Here is a 22,067-nt window from a genome sequence, read left to right as displayed (position 1 = left end):
GTCACATCTGAGCTTGGCCGTGTTCAGATGTGACATGTCTGACATGTGGTGTTACAAACAATGCCATTTAGTTACTCTTAATTAATTGCACCTGAGTGTCACGCGAAGCCTGTAGTCTGAACTGCCCGACAAGCGTGCAGTTCAGCTGCGACTTAAAAAGGATTTAAATGTATGATTTAGACAGGTTTGATGCTAACTCATTTGGAAGGAAGGTTGTACAAGCGGCTATGAACACCATTACACATTTGGAATCTTTAAGTGTTGGCTGCTAAAGGACAAATACAAAATCTAACTTTGTTCTTCCCCGAAATTCTTTATCCTCTATTTCCAGAAAGCAGCATAGTTATGTCTTGCCAGTAAATGTGATCGAACAGCTATAGAATTTTGCTGATAATCACACTGCCTAGGTTTGGAAGCACTGTGATTTTTTTTTGTTTCTGTTTGACCATAGCTGGGCAGAGCTTCTCTCACGGTGTGCTGCTTTCTAGGCATAAAAGAAAGCCAAAACTGCTTCTGCTGTCAACAAAGTGCATCCAATTAAGCAATGTTTCTTTATATATGGACTTATTATTCAAAATACAGATTTACAACAATATTTGGTTGTAGCAAAGACATTAACAATTACGCACATCCAAGTACCGGTATATCAAAACAGCGTGTCACATTTGTGCAACTATTGAATAAATAGAGATGTAACTTATCTTTAGCCCCCTTTTTGACAAAAACAAAACAAGTAGCATGATGTGAAAATAAAAAAAGAGAACTGAAAAGTTAAACTTGACATGGCTGCATTGAGGCAGAATCTACTCATTCACCTTACTAAATCTGCTTGTTAGAAAGTACTGGACGTTGGACTAGAGGTATGACCAGTACACATATACAAATTCACTTTTTCAGGGAGTTTGTATGGAGGATTCAAGTTTCAGCAGATTCAGCCCTGTGCATATTTACATATCTTTTAAGTGGAATTGTATAATTCACCAACTTAATCTAAAAAGGGAGTGCCAACTGCATTCCATTTTAAAATTATAGCTTTTCTGGCTAAGATTAGGGATTCTCACTAAATTGTGTTTTATGGTGTAAGTGAGTACTGGCAGACTGGTACAATGGGCCACAGATGCAGATCTTGGGACACAGAGGAGGCCGTATATGATCTTAGACTTGTAGTATCGATACAGGATCTTCCTTCCCTAAACCATGTCCCTGAATGATGCATTAGACTTGAGACATTTAGGGCACTGGACAGTGGGCACATAACCCATCTTATGGAGTTTATTTTTTTGGTGACAACTACCGGTATGTTTCTTGAAGAATATAAGAAATTAATGTATGGTTTGCTGCCACCAGGAAGCCCCACAGTTGGGGTTAAATACATCATTAGAATAGAGGAGACAGCCTGCACTGCTGACAGACATTGAATCATTATGTGCATACCTACAGTATGTGCAATACAAATATTCAGTCAGTGCATTTAAAAAACATACCAGTGTGGGTGAACAAAAAGTAAAAAGACATTTAAAATACATTAAAATAAATAAAAAAATAAATACCCTGTTAGTTATTAATCCCTTATATCCCCTCTCCACTATAGTTACCAAAAAAAAAAGCACTTGTAAAAACATAACAAAAAGTGACCGCAATGAAAAAAGAAAATCGTACATACTTATGTTAGGGATTCAGCTTTTTTTTTAATAATGTATGTAATAAGGTGGCCCCAACTACTTACTCTCTCTACCTCCAATGCAGGGGTCCGTCTTCCAGATCTGGGGTTGTTGTAGCCACATTTGTTATGTCTGGGAGAATCCCGCTGGCCACTTTTTTGGATAACCTCTGGCAGATGTGCCCCCTGGCTGTGGGGCTCACCAAGCAGACACTGGGAATGGGCTGTGAACCTTTGTGGGGCAAACTTTTGTTGGCAGGGGCTTGATTTGTAGTTACACCCCTGGGTACAGGATCACTTTAAAGTAATTCTGAGCTGTTGATGAAAGAGAAAAGCTGTTATAATTTTTAAATGCCTCTCCCTCTTTGTGTTCTAAACCCCATCCAGTTCTGTCAGATAAAAAAACTGTTTACATTAATACACTTTATAAATTATTATTATTGATTTATATAGAAAGGATATAGAACTACAGATCAGCACCCAAAGCAAACAGGCAAACCGTTAAGGTATTTGTCAATACTGCATATTAAACTGTGCTAGCTACCAAAAACATGTCTATACATTTATAGGAAAAGTAGCAGATACCAGTAAGAGCGATAAACATCTCCATATTTATTGTTGCAGAAAGTACAGTATATAGTTGAGGCCCCGGGATGGGTAACACTCCCCCCACCATAAAGCTGTTTCATGGGCTATGCCCACATTATCAGAGATAATTTTATCAGGAGGTAGTGATGTCGGGGAGCCTGGTGATTGGGGGGGAGGAGGGCATAATGTTTTGCTGGGAGGGGTGAGGGGGGCTTGATTTGAAGTTACTTAGAAGTGTGACATTTGCACTCAAGGTATTTGTTTCCATGCATACCAATGAATTTAACATGTAAATGTATGGGCCTGAACACTGAAAATTGGCAATCACAAATGCAATAGCAATGCAATTGTATATTTTAATTCTACTTGCGATTTTTTTGCATTTGAGATGTAATTGCGATTTTGCTCAGGCCATCTCTTGTTTTCCTGATTGTTTACATAAAAACTGCAATTAAAATCGCATGCATTGTGTTTTTCCTGCGCTTGTCAAACTCAAAAAGTGCTGCAGGTACTGTGATTGCAATTTTCTAAAATTGCATTGCTCCACTATGTACAGCGTCTCACGATTTGCATTATTTTTGTGTGAGACCTTGTGAATGAAAAATTGCATCAGTGTGTACAGGCACAGAAAATTCTGCAATTTTTTCGACTCACTATTGACTTGCATTAAATGCAATTTGCACATCACACATGGAAAAGAGACCTTCAGGCTGAATATTTCCTGCAGAACAATCAGATTTGAAAAATCGAATGAAAACTCAATCCTAACACAACACCATTGTAATAAATTACAGCTGCAGTAAACGTGAATTTGGAATTCCACACAATGCGTGCAATTTCTGACAAGTGTGGATGAGGCTGCAAACATACATGCTGCCGTCCTTTATTTAATGTAGGTTTTAATATAATTGGCAGGTAGGAAGAGCACAAGTAGTTGTTATTTAGTCCCTATAAAAAGGGACTAAATTAGTAGTCTAATTTGTGGTGAAGATGCTTTGTTATTAAATAATGTTTCACTTTTACATTTCCTTTTCACAGCGGGAGTTGTTCCCCCAGATGCCATTCTACACTTTGATGTCCTATTATTAGATATCTGGAATCCTGCAGACCAAGTCCAAACAGAGACTTACTACAAACCGGAAAATTGTTCCCGTACCGTCCAAGTGTCTGATTACATTCGATACCACTACAATGGGACGTTACTGGATGGGACGCTTTTTGACTCCAGGTATTTATTTTTTCTGGGATTTTAGAATTTAAATATGGATGTTTACATTTGGAGCCTGCAATATAATACAGTACATCATTATTTCAGATTTATGTAGCATCCCCATCTTTATTATTATTATAATTATTATTTATTGCATTTATAACACAGAAACTAAGCAGCCCGGTGTGACTCAAAACCACAAGGAAAGTCAGGGACATAAAGAGATAATTTGCATATTCAGTAGTGGTGCATTGTGGGTAACCATATATGTTCACTTAAGGCTGAATGATCGCAAATTCCTTCTGTTTTAAGAAGGCAAACATCACTAAGCATTGTATTTATAAAGAGCCAACATATTACGCAGAGCTAGACAATAAATACATACAATGGGGTTGATTCATTAACAAAAACAAGTTATTTCCCCTTTCTCTAATACACTAGCATGACTTAATGACCCCCGCTTGCACACTACGCGTTCTAGTGGCAGCATAGCCTGCGTAACTAAGCAACGCCCGCTGCTTACAATAGCTGCGCGATAGTGATGTATCTCTACCGCGATACTCTACTAGCACGGCCACTACTATGTTAATTAACATAATTGCACCCAGGGCGAAGGTGTAAGGCCCCGTTCACACTTGCGTTTTTGCAAAAAACGGAACGAATGTCCGGATCCGTTCCGTGCGCATCCGGACCGGATGCGTACGGTTGCACTCAGGATCTGGTCCGGATCCGTTCCGTTTGCATCCGGTTTTTCATCAGTAGGTGATCAGGTTGATATCCGGATCCGTTTTTAACCTCCCTGGCGGTAACCCCGTGTGTGACACGGGGTAAGCCGCCGGAGGGTGCCGCTCAGGCCCTGCTGGGCCGATTTTCATAATTTTTTTTTTGCTGGACGCAGCTAGCACTTTGCTAGCTGCGCCAGCACTCTGATCGCCGCCGGCCCCCGCCCGATCGCCGCTATTTGCTGTGGCGCGCGGCCCCCCCCCCCCCAGACCCCAGCGCTGCCTGGCCAATCAGTGCCAGGCAGCGCCGAGGGGTGGCCCGGGACTCCCAATGACGTCCCGACGTCAGTGACGTCGGTGACGTCATCCCGCCCCGTCGCCATGGCGACGGGGGAAGCCCTCCAGGAAATCCCGTTCTATGAACGGGATTTCCTGATCGGAGATCGCCGAAGGCGATCGAAGCGGGCGGGGGGATGCCGCTCAGCAGCAGCTATCATGTAGCGAGCCCTCGGCTCGCTACATGATTAAAAAAAAAAAAATTTTTTTAAAAACTGCTGCGCTCCCTCCTGGCGGTATTTTTCATACCGCCAAGGAGGTTAAAGAGATACAGACTATATAAATTCTTGGAGTCTGGGAGGTCTGCAGAAGCCCTGGGGCCATTGTTGGAGACAACCTGACGTGTGGAGACCATCCTTGGATATAGAGACTGCAGTTTTTACCATGGATCCAGTGTTTTTGTACTTATTTTACCTGGGAATTGTCTCCTTTTTGATTTTTACCTATACTATGTGGGAAGAAGGCGTGCTCCTCGCAGGAGATGGTGGGTGCACCAGGCAGGTAGCTGCTGCACCTGTAGAATCAGGTCCTCAGGTGTGTAGGGCCTCACCTCTTCTTCCGATATGCTGCCAAATATCTCCAGCAACAAGTCACTGCTGCTCCACTCCTCAAACGCTGGGCCCATGAAAACGCATAGGAAGTGGGTAGAACGTCCAGATTTTTTATAGCGAGTGTGTTGCCTCCTTTCCGTTTCTCATTGGTTCAGCTGTGCAGATGGTGCAGTCAGGATCCGGTCCGGGTTCGGCAGCCAGATCCGACGTACGTGAAAAATAGAGCAAGTTGGAAAAGTGTCCGGAGTCCGTATCCGGTCCGTGTGGAACGGACGAGTATGTACACATCCATAGACTATCATTGGATTGCCAAACGTCCGTTCCGTTTGTACAGTATACAGTACGTTCCGGATCCGGTCCGGAAAATCCTGACTGCTAACGCAAATGTGAACCCAGCCTAAAAATTGTGCCCCTCCCCCAGTATAGAGTACCATTAGGTGCATAGGTGCCCCCAGTATAGGTAGCCAGGCATAGGGACCTCCAGTATAGGTAGTCAGGTATGGATGCCCCCAGTATAGGTAGCCAGACATGGGTGCCCCCAGTATAGATAGCCAGCATAGGTGCCCCCAGTATAGGTAGCCAGCTATAGGTGCCTCCAGAATAGGTAGCCAGCTATAGGTTATATAAAAAACTACCATGAGACACGATGCAATTATCTAAATTTTCCCGTCAGATATGAGATTGATATAGAACATTTTGGAGGATAAGTACGTAGTGGGGAGACGTTGTTTGAGAGGGGGACCCCAATTGCTGCAATTTAGTCTTGCCAGCGAAGAGTTTCTATATCTATGATGCGCATATCAAAATATACATATTCAGGACTATAGGTGGCCATACACTTATACATTTGCAGCAGATTCGACCATAAGATAGATTAGTGTAAAATGCCAAGTAGAATCTGACAGGAATCTATCTAATGTGTGCCACACACTAGGAACAGATTTCCAATATATTTCAGAATGAAATCTATTGGAAATAGATCTAAATGCATTATTGGACCATTAGATCCAATGCAACTCTATAGGCCATTGATCTGCTGTCAGCAGCAGATCGACCTAGATTTTTCATCCTGTCAGATGGATCAAATCGACTGCAAATCGATCGGGGAATTCAATAGAATCGATTTCTCATCGATCGATTCTATAGAATCGATCGATCGATGGCTGAAATCCACCAGTGTATGGGCCCCTTTAGATATCTTTGAAGTGATGTAAGGACTGCATTGTTTCATCAAATATAAGCATTTTTCAGGAGTTTTCAATTCAGTTGGCCTGCAGGCAGTAGGGGGTCGGGTTTTTATAGGGATGGTGAAAATTTTTATGCGGTGGGAATGCTTATTTCTTGTGTATAATGGTGAAAAATTACAATACACTTTAGATGATTGCATCCTGTCTCATGGTAGTTTTTTATATGATTTGTAAACTGTGCTATGCACAGAAAGTGCTACTACCGGTATTTATTTAGCCAGCTATAGGTGCCCCCAGTATAGGTTAGCCAGGCAAAGATGCCCCAAGTATAGGTAGTCAGGCGTGGGTGCCCCCAGTATAGGTAGCCAGCTATAGGTGCCCCCAGTATAGGTTAGCTAGGTATAGGCCCCCTAGTATAGGCATAGGTGTCCCAGTATAGGTGATGGAGGGAGCCGCAGCAGCACTGGAACCCAGCCGCGGGGGGGGGGGGCTGGGCCGACATCTTCCTCCTTTTCCAGGGGCCCCCCTCCGTTCTCCCCCCCCCCCCTCCACTGCAGAGAAGCCTCTAGAAACAGCTCACCTCCTTCCTGGCTCCAAGCGAAGTTCACTTGAGACGGGCTTCTCTGTCTGCAATGCTACTTAACTTAATCTCACTACTTCCTGCTGCAATAAAGTAAATAAATATGACAGCCTCCATATTCCTCACATTTTAAAAAAATGCAGTCAAGGAACAGAGAAGAGCCCCTTTTAGAGACAAGTAAGCATTCTTCTTCCTTTATACAGTATATAATGTAACAGTGTTTCATGCTATGCAACTGTTGAATAAATAATGTAAGACTTAGGGCTCATTTCCATGTACATCACAGAGCTGCGCGGCTCTGCGTTGCACGCAATTCCCCGGGGGTGGCGTTTTCGATCCCATTCATTATAATGAATGGGATCACTGGCGCAATTGGGCTAAATTGCAGGCAACCAGGTGCTGCGATTCAGTTGTGAATCACAGCGCATGTGTGGAAACATCAGAGAGTGCAGTCTATGTGATCCCTGCGATCGCGTCCCCTTAAGTGCGGCTGAAAGCGTGCATAAGGAAACTAGCCCTTAGGTGGGGTGAAAGCAGCACAGCAGGGAGCAAGTGCCACTATTTATAATGGAGCATCTGCCAACCAACGGGACAAAAAGTTCTGATACTGTTATACTAAAAAAACATATTTGTACTATGTGTTGTTTAAGTGCCATAAAATTATTTTAATATATTATTGCATATGTCATAGTAGCAAATGCCCAGACCCATTATTAATGTGATGCTTAAAGAGACTCCGTAACAAAAATTGCATCCTGTTTTTTATCATCCTACAAGTTCAAAAAGCTATTCTAATGTGTTCTGGCTTACTGCAGCACTTTATACTATCACTGTCTCTGTAATAAATCAATGTATCTTTCCCCTGTCAGACTTGTCGGCCTGTGTCTGGAAGGCTGCCAAGTTCTTCAGTATTGTGGTTCTGCTATGAACTTCCCCCTCCAGGCCCCTCTATGCACACTGCCTGTGTGTTATTTAGGATTAGAGCAGCTTCTCTCTTCTCTCTTATCTTTTACAAGCTGGATAAATCGTCCTCTGAGCTGGCTGGGCTTTCACATACTGAAGAATTACAGACAAGGGCAAAGCTGTTTGCAGGAAGAAACAAGCAGCCTGAAACTTCAGTGCATGAGAACAGGGGGAAAGAAACACACAAATGATCTCTTGAGATTCAAAAGGAAGGCTGTATACAGCCTGCTTGTGTATGGATGTATTTTCTATGTGTGGACATACTGTACATCAACCTACTTCCTATTTTGGTGGCCATTTTGTTTGTTTATAAACAAACTTTTTAAAACTGTTTTTAACCACATTTAATGTGGCGAGGAGTGGCGAAATTGTGTCAGAGGGTAATAGGAGATGTCCCCTAACGCACTGGTATGTTTACTTTTGTGCGATTTTAACAATACAGATTCTCTTTAAGTTTTAATTCAAGATTACTTGTGCTACTTAACCTAATAGTTTTTAGTAAATATACTTTAAACCACAGTCTGCCTCATGTTGGAAAGTGTAAAATTATCATGCTTATTCTTTTTTCAATTTTTTTAGTCACAATCGTATGAAGACATATGACACATATATAGGAATCGGGTGGTTAATCCCTGGAATGGATACTGGTCTTTTGGGAATGTGTGTAGGTGAAAAACGTATAATCACAGTTCCGCCTTTTCTCGCTTATGGAGAAGATGGTGACGGTAAGACCAGCATTTACATTCACAGTTTTAAGTTGGATATAAATCATCCACGGTTACATCCCTATTTTAGTATTCCAGTTAAAAAAAATGGCACCACAGATGCCAAACAAGTATATAGTATGGTACGCACTCTCACTCTTTTTATGGTTACTTTATTCTTTTATATCTCCACTAAGGTGAGACAATCACTGGTTTGAGTGACATCAGGGGCTGTGTACCACCTTAGGTGTTATTTAGCACGTCAGTTATTGTTTTTGCTGTACTTCTGTAGCTGCAGGTCCAAAAAACTGTACAGTTTATGCATGGTAACTTTTTATGATAACCTGGTATTTTTCTCCAAATGAGGGCTGAGACCCACTAGAGCGCTTTTGGCTGCGTTTTTGGATTTGCGATTCTAAAAAATGCTTTGCCTTTTGGGTACATTCATGCTCCAATGCAACGTATAAAAGCGCTGCACAATTGCTTTTTAAATTGCTTTTCAAATAGATTTTTGGTGGAGGGGGGAGCATTTCCTTGTTAAATAAAGTTTATTATACTTACCATGGATCCCAATGTCTTGCTTTTGTACATAGCCCTGCCCCTTAGCAGAAGAGATCACAGGCGCTTCTCTGATTGGTGCTAGAAACACCTATGACCTCTTCTGCTAGGGAGCAGGGCTACGGGCAGAAGACAGACATCAGGACACATGGTAAGTATAATAAAGTTTATTTAAATAAATCCTAAGCACTGTACAGTTTACTGTATAGTGCTTCAAAACGCTGGAGATTGGAATCGTACTGGGAATAGCTGCATACAGTGCTTGTGCGATTTAAAAGCACTGTAGCAATTTATAGTGGGTCCCTGCCTCGACTCCCTTTAGTACTCTGTTTCCTTCTTTTCTTTTATTTGAAAAATATAAAACATTATTGTGATAAAGACTATACCACCATACTGCCTCATGGATGCACTACATTGTCAAACTCAATATAAAACATTATTGTGATAAAAGGACAATACCACCATACTGCCTCATGAATGCCCTGCATTGTCAAACTCATAATTGTAATTTTACTTTTTCTTTATTTGAGCATTATTTGCATCATTTATTGGGATATTGCTACTGTAGAGATCCTCCAGTGTCAGAAGTTAAAGACCTTGTTTTATTGCTTGCAGAGCAGACAAAGAAAGCAGTGGTCTACCCAAAATGCAGCCAGCACAAGTGCAGACTTTTCGTGTCAGCACTTGTATTTAGGGCTTGTTGTACTAAACTTCAATACATTGTTGCAGCTTACTGCAGCCTGCATACAGGCTTGATGCACTAGAGTAACATTTACTTTTGGTCATCTTTGAGCTCATCTTTGATTACAAAGCATCCCTCCTTATGTGCTGCTGAGAGTTCCTGCAGCACAAGAAGGTGAAAAAACAGTGTAACCCCTCCTCCAGAAAGTGTCCCGTGCACACTAGCAGGGCGATTGTAGCTCTAAAATGGTGGGTGCAAGATATAATACCATAGCAACAGTTCAACAAATAAGACATAATCACTGCGATGAATAAAGGGATCACCCCTGAGGTGTAACTAACCAGCTTCTCCATTACACACCCAAGCTAATTGGCCTCCACTTGTGATCACCTGTAATCAATCTCATTAGTTGAGCATAAAAATGACCATTCCATGAGAATTCCAGTGCATTGTACTGCTATAATTATTAGTACCGTATTGACCATCACTAAGAGTACTCCCTGTGCAGCAAAGACCGCCATATCTACCGTAATCCATGGAGGTGGTATCTATCTTTTGTGAGGGTATTTCTGTGCAGCATGGACAAGAGCGCTTGGCAGTATGCAAGGAAAAAGGATCACAATTAGATAGGGCTGCGCTGTCTAATAATCTCACACCGCTTGTGGACTGTACCACTGTATATTGTAACCAGTCACTCTTAAAGCCTTATGTTATCTAATCAAGGGCTGGGTTTTTTCAACAACAAGCTAGTTCAGAGTTCTGTAGTAAAACGTCTAAAGCACAAAATCAGCCAGAAAGTTCATTAAATAGAAAAGTCACTTGTTTGGGATCGCTGCTTCACTTTTCCAGAGTTTTGAAATCACATATTCCGCTGAGCTGCGCTCACCAATAAAACCTATAAGACAAAAGGTCGCTATACATAGCGTAATTCTGTCACAGTATGATAAACACCCAGGTGATAGTGAAAAAATGCACTTCTTGTGAGTCCGCTCCCCAATAATAGATTGCGCTCACCAAATTGTTGCCACCTCAGAAACCAGGTGGATCTAGCATGTTATGGTGTAAATCACCCCACTGGCACTTTAAATCTTCAATGCTGCTTTAATACTCGGATACAAGTTTCCACCATATATGGAACATAAAAACACATAAGACCATCATAGCGTATTATGCCTTAGAATAGAAGCCACCCGCGCTACAATTGCGCGCTCACATAATTTGTCTTGAAATATTGCACATCATATGTCCTGGCAGTGGGGTCTGTCCTGGCATCTGGCTGGGCACGGCGTCCCGCACTCCCTCAGATTCCGTCCACCTCAGGCTCCCGACTCCCCGCTACCAGTAAGGTCGTTTCGGCTTCGCTCCACTGCAGTGACGTCAGACGCGCACGGACGTAGCTCCGCCCTACGCGTTTCGTCCAATCGGACTCCTCAGGGGCTGACGTCACTGGCGTGTCACGTCCCTCTTATACTGCACTGCGCTCCGCCTTCTGTTCTATAATCTATGCGTCTCAATGAAATTTAGGCTACAGCAATATGGCCCCCGCTAGTTCCTATTCAGTATCTTTTATTATTATCAGGACTCCTCAAATTTAGTTTATTCCAGGGCCAGTTTTCGCCAGACTTCTCTGCCATTTACATACTCCATGCTTAACAGTAAACATTTTATTACAATTTATAAAATCAAACTAAAATTTAAATATTGCATACGAGAGTCCCATCAGTGCTGAAAATCCCCAATTTTCTGCCACCTAGTGGTCAGTATCTATATCACTCAACATTAATAATTCACGTTTCCCAATGGCACTAAGGCTTTTTTTTTAGTGATGTCGTGCAAACTGCGATTATTTGTCTCCCCTGGGGTCAGGGTCCACTTGTATAATATATTGTTTTTCTCTTACTACATACCGTTACATTTCATTAAATATCCCATGTCTTGATGATACTCCCTAAAAACTCACCCTCAAGTACAGACCTTGCCTGTCCCATTTACTCCCTCCAATCCCCTATTCCTATTACATCTATATGTCTGTGGTTATATAGCAGTTCAGATCGAATTCTATATTCATACCAAGCATCAGCAGGCGAACCCCCTAGATATGGTACTAGACACTATAATTTGAGAGATAGAGATCTAAATAGGAATAAGGAAGGAAGAAATCATGATGATCTGCCCCTTACAAATAGATATCAAGAGTTGGAGGAGTACGATGAGCAGGTTGAATATGATGAGCATTTTTTAGGGGTCAACCACCGAGATGCATGGGAACAACAACATATACGGAAAGGAGACGACTGGGGAGGGGGTCAAGGAAGAAGAGACGGGGAAATAGAGGAGGATTAAAATAACAAAATAGAACTAAACCCAAAGGGGGAGGAATTTTTAACATAAGTGGAGTCCCCTTAGATAAAGAACAGATATCAATGTTGGATAAAGGTCTAAATGTTGCCCCCCCCCCCCCCCCCCTAAAGAAAGTAAACAAATTTGAAACATATCTTAGTTTAAATAAATACGAACTCTGAATGTTAAGTATTTTTTGAGCAAAGAGGGTCCCACTACTAAAATGAACAGCTCATCACAGGAATATGTACACACCCAGCTAAAGAATACCGTATTTTTCGGACTATAAGACGCACTTTTTCTCCCCCAAAAGTGGGGAGAAAAAGTGACTGCGTCTTATAGTCCGAATGCTTGTTTCCTTGTGGTCCGCAGTGGGGTGAAAGCAGCAGCAGCATGATTGATATTGTTTCTAAGCGGCATAGGAGAAGCCGCTGCAATTATACACAGTGCTTTCTTTGATCTTTAATCCCCCCGAGCGTGCCCGACAGCAGCGCGATACACCTGGCATTGTTATTAATCACAGGGTGCTTGCTTTGATCTATAATCCCCCCAGCGTGCCCCGCAGCAGCGCGATACACAATGACTCTAGGCAGCATAGGAAAAGCCGCTGTGATCATTAACAATGTTTTTTCAACTTGCCCAGCGTCAGCCCCGTTAGCCTGCAGCTCGATCCCAGCTGACAGATGATGATACACTTCAGCCACTATAGCGTCAGCCCCGTTATCCCGCAGCTCGATCCCAGCTGAAAAGTTACGATACACTTCAGCCGCTATAGCGGCAGTCCTCAGAGGCTTCCGTACTTGCATTGTCATCGCATGACTCGGCAGGTCATGTGATGACGCAAGTAAACAATGCAAGTACTGAAGCCTCTGAAGACTGCTGCTATAGCGGCTGAAGTGTATGGATAGTGTACTGGTTAAGGGCTCTGCCTTTGACATGGGAGACCAGGGTTCGAATCCTGGCTAGGTCAAGTACCTATTCAGTAAGGAGTTCAAGGCAATACTCCCTAACACTGCAGGGTGGCCTCTTGAGCGCGTCCCAGTGGCTGCAGCTCTTGAGCGCTTTGAGTCCGACAGGAGAAAAGCGCTATACAAATGTTCGGATTATTATTATTATTATAATTTATCAACTGGGATCGAGCTGGGGGCTAACGGGGCTGCCGCTATAGCGGCTGAAGTGTATCATAATTTGTCAGCTGGGATCGAGCTGGGATCGAGCTGCGGGCTGACGCTGGGCAAGTTAAAAGAACATTGTTAATGTCATTGTGTATCGCGCTGCTGCGGGGCATGCTGGGGGGGGGAGGATTATAGATCAAAGCAAGCGCCCTGTGGATGATAATGCCAGGTGTATCGCGCTGCTGTGGGGCACGCTCGGGGGGGATTATAGCTCAAAGGAACAGCATTGTATATAATTACAGAAGCTGCTCCTATGCTGGTTAAGAACACTGTGGATCACGTGGGTGCTGCTGATGTCATCCTACTGTGCTTCGTAAAGAGCGCATGGACACCCTGACCAGACACAGCTACTGCCTACCAGGCTGGTGAGATCACGTTTGTTGTAATTGTATTGGTTAGTGTAGCTGGGAAGGGGGGGGGGGGGGGGGGGAGTTGTGTAGTGCAGTGTAGCTGGGGGGAGGGGGGCAGCAGGGGTTAGTGAAGTATAGTTTGTAATGGCAGCAGGGGTTAAGGTAGCTTGGCAATGTGACAGAGACATCTTAGGGGGAGGAAAGGTCCATAGGACGCTCCTGGACCATGGATGCACCCAGGTTTAGTGTATTTTTTTTCCCCTAGTTTTTGCCCTTTAACCACCTGCCAACCGCCCCCAGCCGATGGGCGGCGGCAAAGACTGGGCCCAAACGACCGCAATACGCCCATCGGCGGGGGCGGCTGCGGGAGTGGCTATGCGGCGATCGCGTCATTCGTGACGCGATCAGCCGCCGGGGACTGGCTCCGCCCACCGCTCGTAGTAACCCGCCGGCCGTTCTGAAGCGCCGGTGGGTTACTAGCACCCGGATCGCCGCATGTACATAGTATAATAGGCTTTGTAATGTATACAAAGCCTATTATACTGGCTGCCTCCTGCCCTGGTGGTCCCAGTGTCCGAGGGACCACCAGGGCAGGCTGCAGCCACCCTAGTCTGCACCAAAGCACACTGATTTCCCCCCCCCTGCCCCCTGATTGCCCACAGCACCCCTCAGACCCCCCCCTGCCCACCCCCCAGACCACTGTTTGCACCCAGTCACCCCCCTAATCACCCATCAATCACTCCCTGTCACTATCTGTCAACGCTATTTTTTTTTTTATCCCCCCCCCTGCCCACTGCCCCCTCCTGATCACCCCCCCACCCCTCAGATTCTCCCCAGACCCCCCCCCCCCCCCGTGTACTGTATGCATCTATCCCCCCTGATCACCTGTCAATCACCTGTCAATCACCCGTCAATCACCCCCTGTCACTGCTACCCATCAATCAGCCCCTAACCTGCCCCTTGCGGGCAATCTGATCACCCACCCACACCAATAGATCGCCCGCAGATCCGACATCAGATCACCTCCCAAGTGCAGTGTTTACATCTCTTCTCTCCTCTAAACACCCACTAATTACCCATCAATCACCCATCAATCACCCCCTATCACCACCTGTCACTGTTACCCATCAGATTAGACCCTAATCTGCCCCTTGCGGGCACCCAATCACCCGCCCACACGCTCAGATTGCCCTCAGACCCCCCTTTATCAATTCGCCAGTGCAATATTTACATCTGTTATTCCCTGTAATAACCCACTGATCACCTGTCAATCACCTATCAATCACCCCCTGTCACTGCCACCCATCAATCACCCCCTGTCACTGCCACCCATCAATCAGCCCCTAACCTGCCCCTTGCGGGCAATCTGATCACCCACCCACACCAATAGATCGCCCGCAGATCCGACATCAGATCACCTCCCAAATCCATCGTTTACATCTATTCTCTCCTCTAAACACCCACTAATTACCCATCAATCACCCCCTATCACCACCTGTCACGGTTACCCATCAGATTAGACCCTAATCTGCCCCTTGCGGGCACCCAATCACCCGCCCACACCTCAGAACGTCCTCAGACCCCAGCCCTGATCACCTCGCTAGTGCATTGCTTGCATCTATTTCCCCCCTCTAATCACACCTTGAGACACCCATCAATCACCTCCTGTCACCCCCTAGCACACCTACCCATCAGATCAGGCCCTAATTTGCCCCGTGTGGGCTCCTGATCACTCGGCCAAACCCTCAGATCCCCCTCAGACCCCCTTCCGATCACCTCCCCAGTGCATTGATTGCATCTATTTTCCCCTCTAACCGCCCCCTAAGACACCCATCAATCACCTCCTGTCACCCCCCTAGCACTCCTATCCATCAGATCAGGCCCAAAACATCCTGTCATCTAAGAGGCCACCCTGCTTATGACCGGTTCCACAAAATTTGCCCCCTCATAGACCACCTGTCATCAAAATTTGCAGATGCTTATACCCCTGATCAGTCATTTTGAGAAATTTGGTTTCCAGACTACTCACAGTTTTGGGCCCGTAAAATGCCAGGGCAGTATAGGAACCCCACAAGTGACCCCATTTTAGAAAGAAGACACCCCAAGGTATTCTGTTAGGTGTATGATGAGTTCATAGAAGATTTTATTTTTTGTCAAAAGTTAGCGGAAATTGGATTTTTATTGTTTTTTTCACAAAGTGTCATTTTTCACTAACTTGTGACAAAAAATAAAATCTTCTATGAACTCACCATACCCCTAACGGAATACCTTGGGGTGTCTTCTTTCTAAAATGGGGTCACTTGTGGGGTTCCTATACTGCCCTGGCATTTTAGGGCCCCTAAACCGTGAGGAGTAGTCTAGAAAACAAATGCCTCAAAATGACCTGTGAATAGGACGTTGGGCCCCTTAGCGCACCTAGGCTGCAAAAAAGTGTCACACATGTGGTATCGCCATACTCAGGAGAAGTAGTATAATGTGTTTTGTGGTGTATTTTTACACATACCCATGCTGGGTGGGAGAAATCTCTCTGTAAATGGACAATTGTGTGTAAAAAAAATCAAAAATGTGTCATTTACAGAGATATTTCTCCCACCCAGCATGGTTATATGTAAAAATACACCACAAAACACATTATACTACTTCTTCTGAGTACGGCGATACCACATGTGTGACACTTTTTTGCAGCCTAACTGTGCTAAGGGGCCCAAAGTCCAATGAGTACCTTTAGGATTTCACAGGTCATTTTGAGACATTTGGGTTCAAGACTACTCCTCACGGTTTAGGGCCCCTAAAATGCCAGGGCAGTATAGGAACCCCACAAGTGACCCCATTTTAGAAAGAAGACACCCCAAGGTATTCTGTTAGGTGTATGATGAGTTCATAGAAGATTTTATTTTTTGTCAAAAGTTAGCGGAAATTGGATTTTTATTGTTTTTTTCACAAAGTGTCATTTTCCGCTAACTTGTGACAAAAAAAAAAATCTTCTATGAACTCACCATACTCCTAACAAAATACCTTGGGGTGTCTTCTTTCTAAAATGGGGTCACTTGTGGGGTTCCTATACTGCCCTGGCATTTTAGGGGCCCTAAACCGTGAGCAGTAGTCTAGAATCCAAATGCCTCAAAATGACCTGTGAATAGGACGCTAGGCCCCTTAGCGCACCTAGGTTGCAAAAAAGTGTCACACATGTGGTATCGCCGTACTCAGAAAAAGTAGTATATTGTGTTTTGGGGTGTATTTTTACACATACCCATGCTGGGTGGGAGAAATATCTCTGTAAAAGGACAATTGTGTGTAAAAAAAAAAATCAAACAATTGTCATTTACAGAGATATTTCTCCCACCCAGCATGGGTATGTGTAAAAATACACCCCAAAACACATTATACTACTTCTCCTGAGTACGGCGGTACCACATGTGTGGCACTTTTTTGCACCCTAAGTGCGCTAAGAGGCCCAAAGTCCAATGAGTACCTTTAGGATTTCACAGGTCATTTTGCGACATTTGGTTTCAAGACTACTCCTCACGGTTTAGGGCCCCTAAAATGCCAGGGCAGTACAGGAACCCCACAAATGACCCCATTTTAGAAAGAAGACAACCCAAGGTATTCCGTTAGGAGTATGGTGAGTTCATAGAAGATTTTATTTTTTGTCACAAGTTAGCGGAAAATGACACTTTGTGAAAAAAAACAATTAAAATCAATTTCCGCTAACTTGTGACAAAAAAAAAAATCTTCTATGAACTCACCATCCTCCTAACGGAATACCTTGGGGTGTCTTCTTTCTAAAATGGGGTAATTTGTGGGGTTCCTATACTGTCCTGGCATTTTAGGAGCCCTAAAGCGTGAGGAGTAGTCTTGAAACGAAATTTCTCAAAATGACCTGTGAAATCCTAAAGGTACTCATTGAACTTTGGGCCCCTTAGCGCAGTTAGGGTGCAAAAAAGTGCCACACATGTGGTATCGCCGTACTCAGGAGAAGTAGTATAATGTGTTTTGGGGTGTATTTTTACACATACTCATGCTGGGTGGGAGAAATATCTCTGTAAATGACAATCTTTTGATTTTTTTTTTTACACACAATTGTCCATTTACAGAGAGATTTCTCCCACCCAGCATGGGTATGTGTAAAAATACACCCCAAAACACATTATACTACTTCTCCTGAGTACGGCAATACCACATGTGTGGCACTTTTTTGCAGCCTAACTGCGCTAAGGGGCCAAAAGTCCAATGAGCATCTTTAGGCTTTACAGGGGTGCTTACAATTAGGCACCCTCCAAAATGCCAGGACAGTGAACACACCCCACAAATGACCCCATTTTGGAAAGTAGACACTTCAAGGTATTCAGAGAGGAGCATAGTGAGTCCGTGGCAGATTTCATTTTTTTTTGTCGCAAGTTAGAAGAAATGGAAACTTTTTTTTTTTCTTTTTTTTGTCAGAAAGTGTCATTTTCCGCTAACTTGTGACAAAAAATAAAATCTTCTATGAACTCACCATGCCTCTCACTGAATACTTTGGGATGTCTTCTTTCCAAAATGGGGTCATTTGGGGGGTATTTGTACTATCCTGGAATTTTAGCCCCTCATGAAACCTGACAGGTGTGCAGAAAAGTCAGAGATGCTTGAAAATGGGAAAATTCACTTTTGGCACCATAGTTTGTAAACGCTATAACTTTTACCCAATCCAATAAATATACACTGAATGGTTTTTTTTTTATCAAAGACATGTAGCAGAATAACTTTCGTGCTCAAATGTATAGGAAATTTTACTTTATTTGAAAAATGTCAGCACAGCAAGTTAAAAAAGTCATTTTTTTGCCAAAATTCATGTCTTTTTTGATGAATATAATAAAAACTAAAACTCGCAGCAGCAATCAAATAGCAGCAAAAGAAAGCTGTATTAGTGACAAGAAAAGGAGGTAAAATTCATTTAGGTGGTAGGTTGTATGACCGAGCAATAAACCGTGAAAGCTGCAGTGGTCTGAATGGAGAAAAAGGCTCTGGTCCTTAAGGGGCGAAAAGACTGTGGTCCTCAAGTGGTTAAACCTAGGTGCGTCTTATAGTCCGGAGCGTCTTATAGTCCGAAAAATACGGTAGATCCACATTTAACCCCCAAGATCAGACGAAAGGGGGGACAATAGAAACCTTTAAAAGAGCAATATTAAATGAGCTGGACACACTGGATGTTAAAGAGAAACTCCGACCAAGAATTGAACTTTATCCCAATCAGTAGCTGATACCCACTTTTACATGAGAAAAATAATGATTTTAACAAACAGACCATCAGGGGGCGCTGTATGACTGATTTTGTGCTGAAACCCCTCCCACAAGAGGCTCTGGTACCGTACGGTACTCTGGGCAAACTGTCACAATGTAACAATGTTCAGACAGGAAATAGCTGTCTGTTAAAGCCAGACCAGCTAGAAACAGCTCCATAATCTGCCCACAGTAACAATGTCACCATGTAATACAAGTCAGAATGTGAATCTGGGAGAGGAAAGATTTTACAATGAGCAAACACTGACTAAATCATGTATACATAATTATTGTAAAAATAAAGCACTTTTTTTATTACATTATTTTCACTGGAGTTCCTCTTTAAATTACAGAGGAATAACAAAAAGTATGGGGACCAAATCAGAAAGCTGGTGGAGGATAAGAATTTAATTTTAAAACCAGCTGATAAGGGCGGTGGTTTGGTGATTATGAATGCTCAACAGTACAAAGCAGAGATGACCAGAATTCTTAGTGATGGGGATACGTACAAACGGTTGAGAAGAAATCCCACCCATGAATATAAAGATGTTTTGAAAAGTATACTACTGGGAGGAGAAAAGGAGGGGATATTATCAACTGAAGAGTTGCGATACTTATTACCCACCCACCCCCGCATACCTGTTATATATTTCAATCCCAAAATACACAAGGATACCAGAAACCCACCGGGGAGACCCATAGTCAGTGGGGTGGGATCCCTAACCCAAAGACTGGGCGAATATATAGACTGGTTCTTGCAACCAGAGGTGACAAAACTACCTTTCCTGTTGAAGGATACCAAACATTTATTACAGAAAATGAGGGATATAGTCATTTTACCAGGGGATATGTTAGTCACAGGTGATGTTACTTCACTTTATACAGTGATTCCTCATGAGAAGGGTATGAAAATCGTAGAGGAATCACTGAAGGGAGGTGGAAGTTTGAAAGACTCTCAAGTGGAATTTTGATTGGAAATTTTGAAATATTCGTTGATGCATAACTACTTTTGGTACCAGAATGAATATTATTTACAGGAAACTGGCTGTGCTATGGGAGCTAAATATGCCCCTAGTGTAGCTAATTTATACATGGGGCGATGGGAGGAGGAAATATTACAGATGGATAGGGGTGGGAATGTTGTTGCTTGGAATAGATTTATAGACGATTTGTTCTTTGTATGGAGGGGACCGAGGGACGATCTTAACACCTTCTGTGAGAGTATGAATGACCACTGGCCGGAAATAAAAATCACATGGAATATTAACACCACTAAGGTAGATTTTCTAGATCTGACTATTAAAATTGAGGGGAGGGAGCTAGTGACCAATACCTTTTTTAAGCCCACTGATAAAAATGGGTATATACCCAGGGAGAGCTGCCACCACAATCAGTGGCTTGACAATATACCAAAGGGACAGCTGATGAGAATCAGAAGGAACTGTTCCCATGTGGAGGATTTCAGGGAGCAAAGTGAACTAATAATTCAGAGATTTAGGGAAAAGGGTTATGGTGAAGGGTTGCTACGATCAGAGGTGGAAAAAGTCGCACAAATGAATCGGGACGAGTTACTGAAAAATAAGATTAAAGTAACCAGGAATTTTGGGGAGTTTGATATATTGTTGGACTATAACAGTCAATACCGAGATGTTGAAAAAATTATAAGAAAGCACTGGAATATCCTGCAGCTGGACCCCACCCTTAAAAAAGCTGTACCCAAAAAGCCTAAGTTTATTTACAGAAAAGCCCCTAATTTGAAATCAAAATTGGTTAATAGCTTCATTGAACCCCCAAGAATTACAACAGGGGATTTACTGGGACAAAAGGGTTTCTTCCCATGTAGGGGTTGTAGGGGATGCAGAGAAATCAAACCAGTAAGAGGGAACCAAGTGGTCTCCAGGAACACAGGCAAAATATGGAAAATCAAACAATGTATAACATGTAACACCGCGGGGGTCGTGTATGTTTTGTGGTGCCCCTGCGGGTTAGGATATATAGGTAGAACAACTAGGGCCTTACACAAACGCATTGGGCAGCATATATACAATATAACCAAAGGTTTACAGACACATAGTGTATCCAACCATTTCAGGTTGGTACATGGATCGGACCTCAGTAACTTAAAGTTTATGGGGGTGGAAAAATATGTGAGAAAATGGAGAGGTTCCAGTATGGTAAAAGAAATATCTAAAGCTGAAGAAAAGTGGATATACAATTTTGGCTCCCTACATCCGGGGGGTTTGAATATAGAATTCGGTCTGAACTGCTATATAACCACAGACATATAGATGTGATAGTGTGAGGAAACGCGGAAAAGCCGCCGCAAGTACTCAGAGTGAGGCGGCTGTTTCCGCGTCCAACATGGCGGCACAACACGGAGAAACTGCCGCATGGGCAGAACGGTGGAGTCCGCGTTGGATGCGGCAGATTGCGCGCATGACAATGTTAATGACAGTGTGGTTGGACGCGGGGAGGCCGCCACTTGCTTGGAGAGCAGCGCGGCAGGTCCCGCGCCCGAGTCAGCAGATACATTGCAAAACATGTCTGGTGTGGCTGGAACTGATAGTCCACACAGGTTCAGAAGGACGCGCTCGCGCGCTGAGAGGCAGAGCTTATATGACAGCCAGAGGAGAGTCAGCTGACCAAGCTGGTCAGCTGACATTTTCACCAGTTCTCATTGGTCCAGCACTTAGGGGTGGCGCTGGAGAGCGCTGTGGTATATATACTGGGTGCTGGTCATTTCTCTGGCGTCTGGCGTTGCGATCACTACGTGGTAGCACTCAGACCTTGTCAGTATCTGTGTTCTAGACCAGTTTCCAAAGGTGTTGATGTTCACGGAGCTCACACCTTAGCTTAGGAATATTGTATTGTACTATTTGTTATGACCTTCTGCCTGCCTGACCATTCCTCTGATCTCTGACTCTGTACCTTGCTATTCTGATATCCTGTTGCCAAACTCTGCTCGTTCCTGGACTCTGTATCTGCCTCCTGATTCTGTACCTCGCTATTCTGATACTCCGTTGCCAAACTCTGCCTGTCCATTGGATTCCGTATCTGTCTCCTGAATCTGTACCTTATCTGTCTGTGTGTTAACGACCTGGCTTGCCCGACCTCGAGAACTGGCCTTACTGTTAGAGGCAGTTCCCAGACCTGTTAGTGACACCCTCATTGGTGTCACTCACACTCTGTCCTTCCTACTCTCAGC

General features: G+C 43.6%; 1 protein-coding gene across 1 annotated transcript in view; it reads left to right on the top strand.

Annotated features, from left to right (window-relative positions):
* The window catches only part of FKBP9 (FKBP prolyl isomerase 9), a 65,704-nt gene that overhangs the window by 16,148 nt on the left and 27,489 nt on the right, over positions 1–22,067 (top strand). The window contains exons 3-4 of the mRNA XM_068236586.1: positions 3,287–3,476; positions 8,377–8,522. Of these exons, the coding sequence (XP_068092687.1) occupies positions 3,287–3,476; positions 8,377–8,522 (336 nt within the window). The remainder of the gene's footprint in view (positions 1–3,286; positions 3,477–8,376; positions 8,523–22,067) is intronic.

The sequence above is a fragment of the Hyperolius riggenbachi genome, chromosome 5, assembly GCF_040937935.1.
Source record: "Hyperolius riggenbachi isolate aHypRig1 chromosome 5, aHypRig1.pri, whole genome shotgun sequence".
Classification (NCBI taxonomy): Eukaryota; Metazoa; Chordata; class Amphibia; order Anura; family Hyperoliidae; genus Hyperolius; species Hyperolius riggenbachi.
This window is presented reverse-complemented; position numbering and strand designations above follow the sequence as displayed.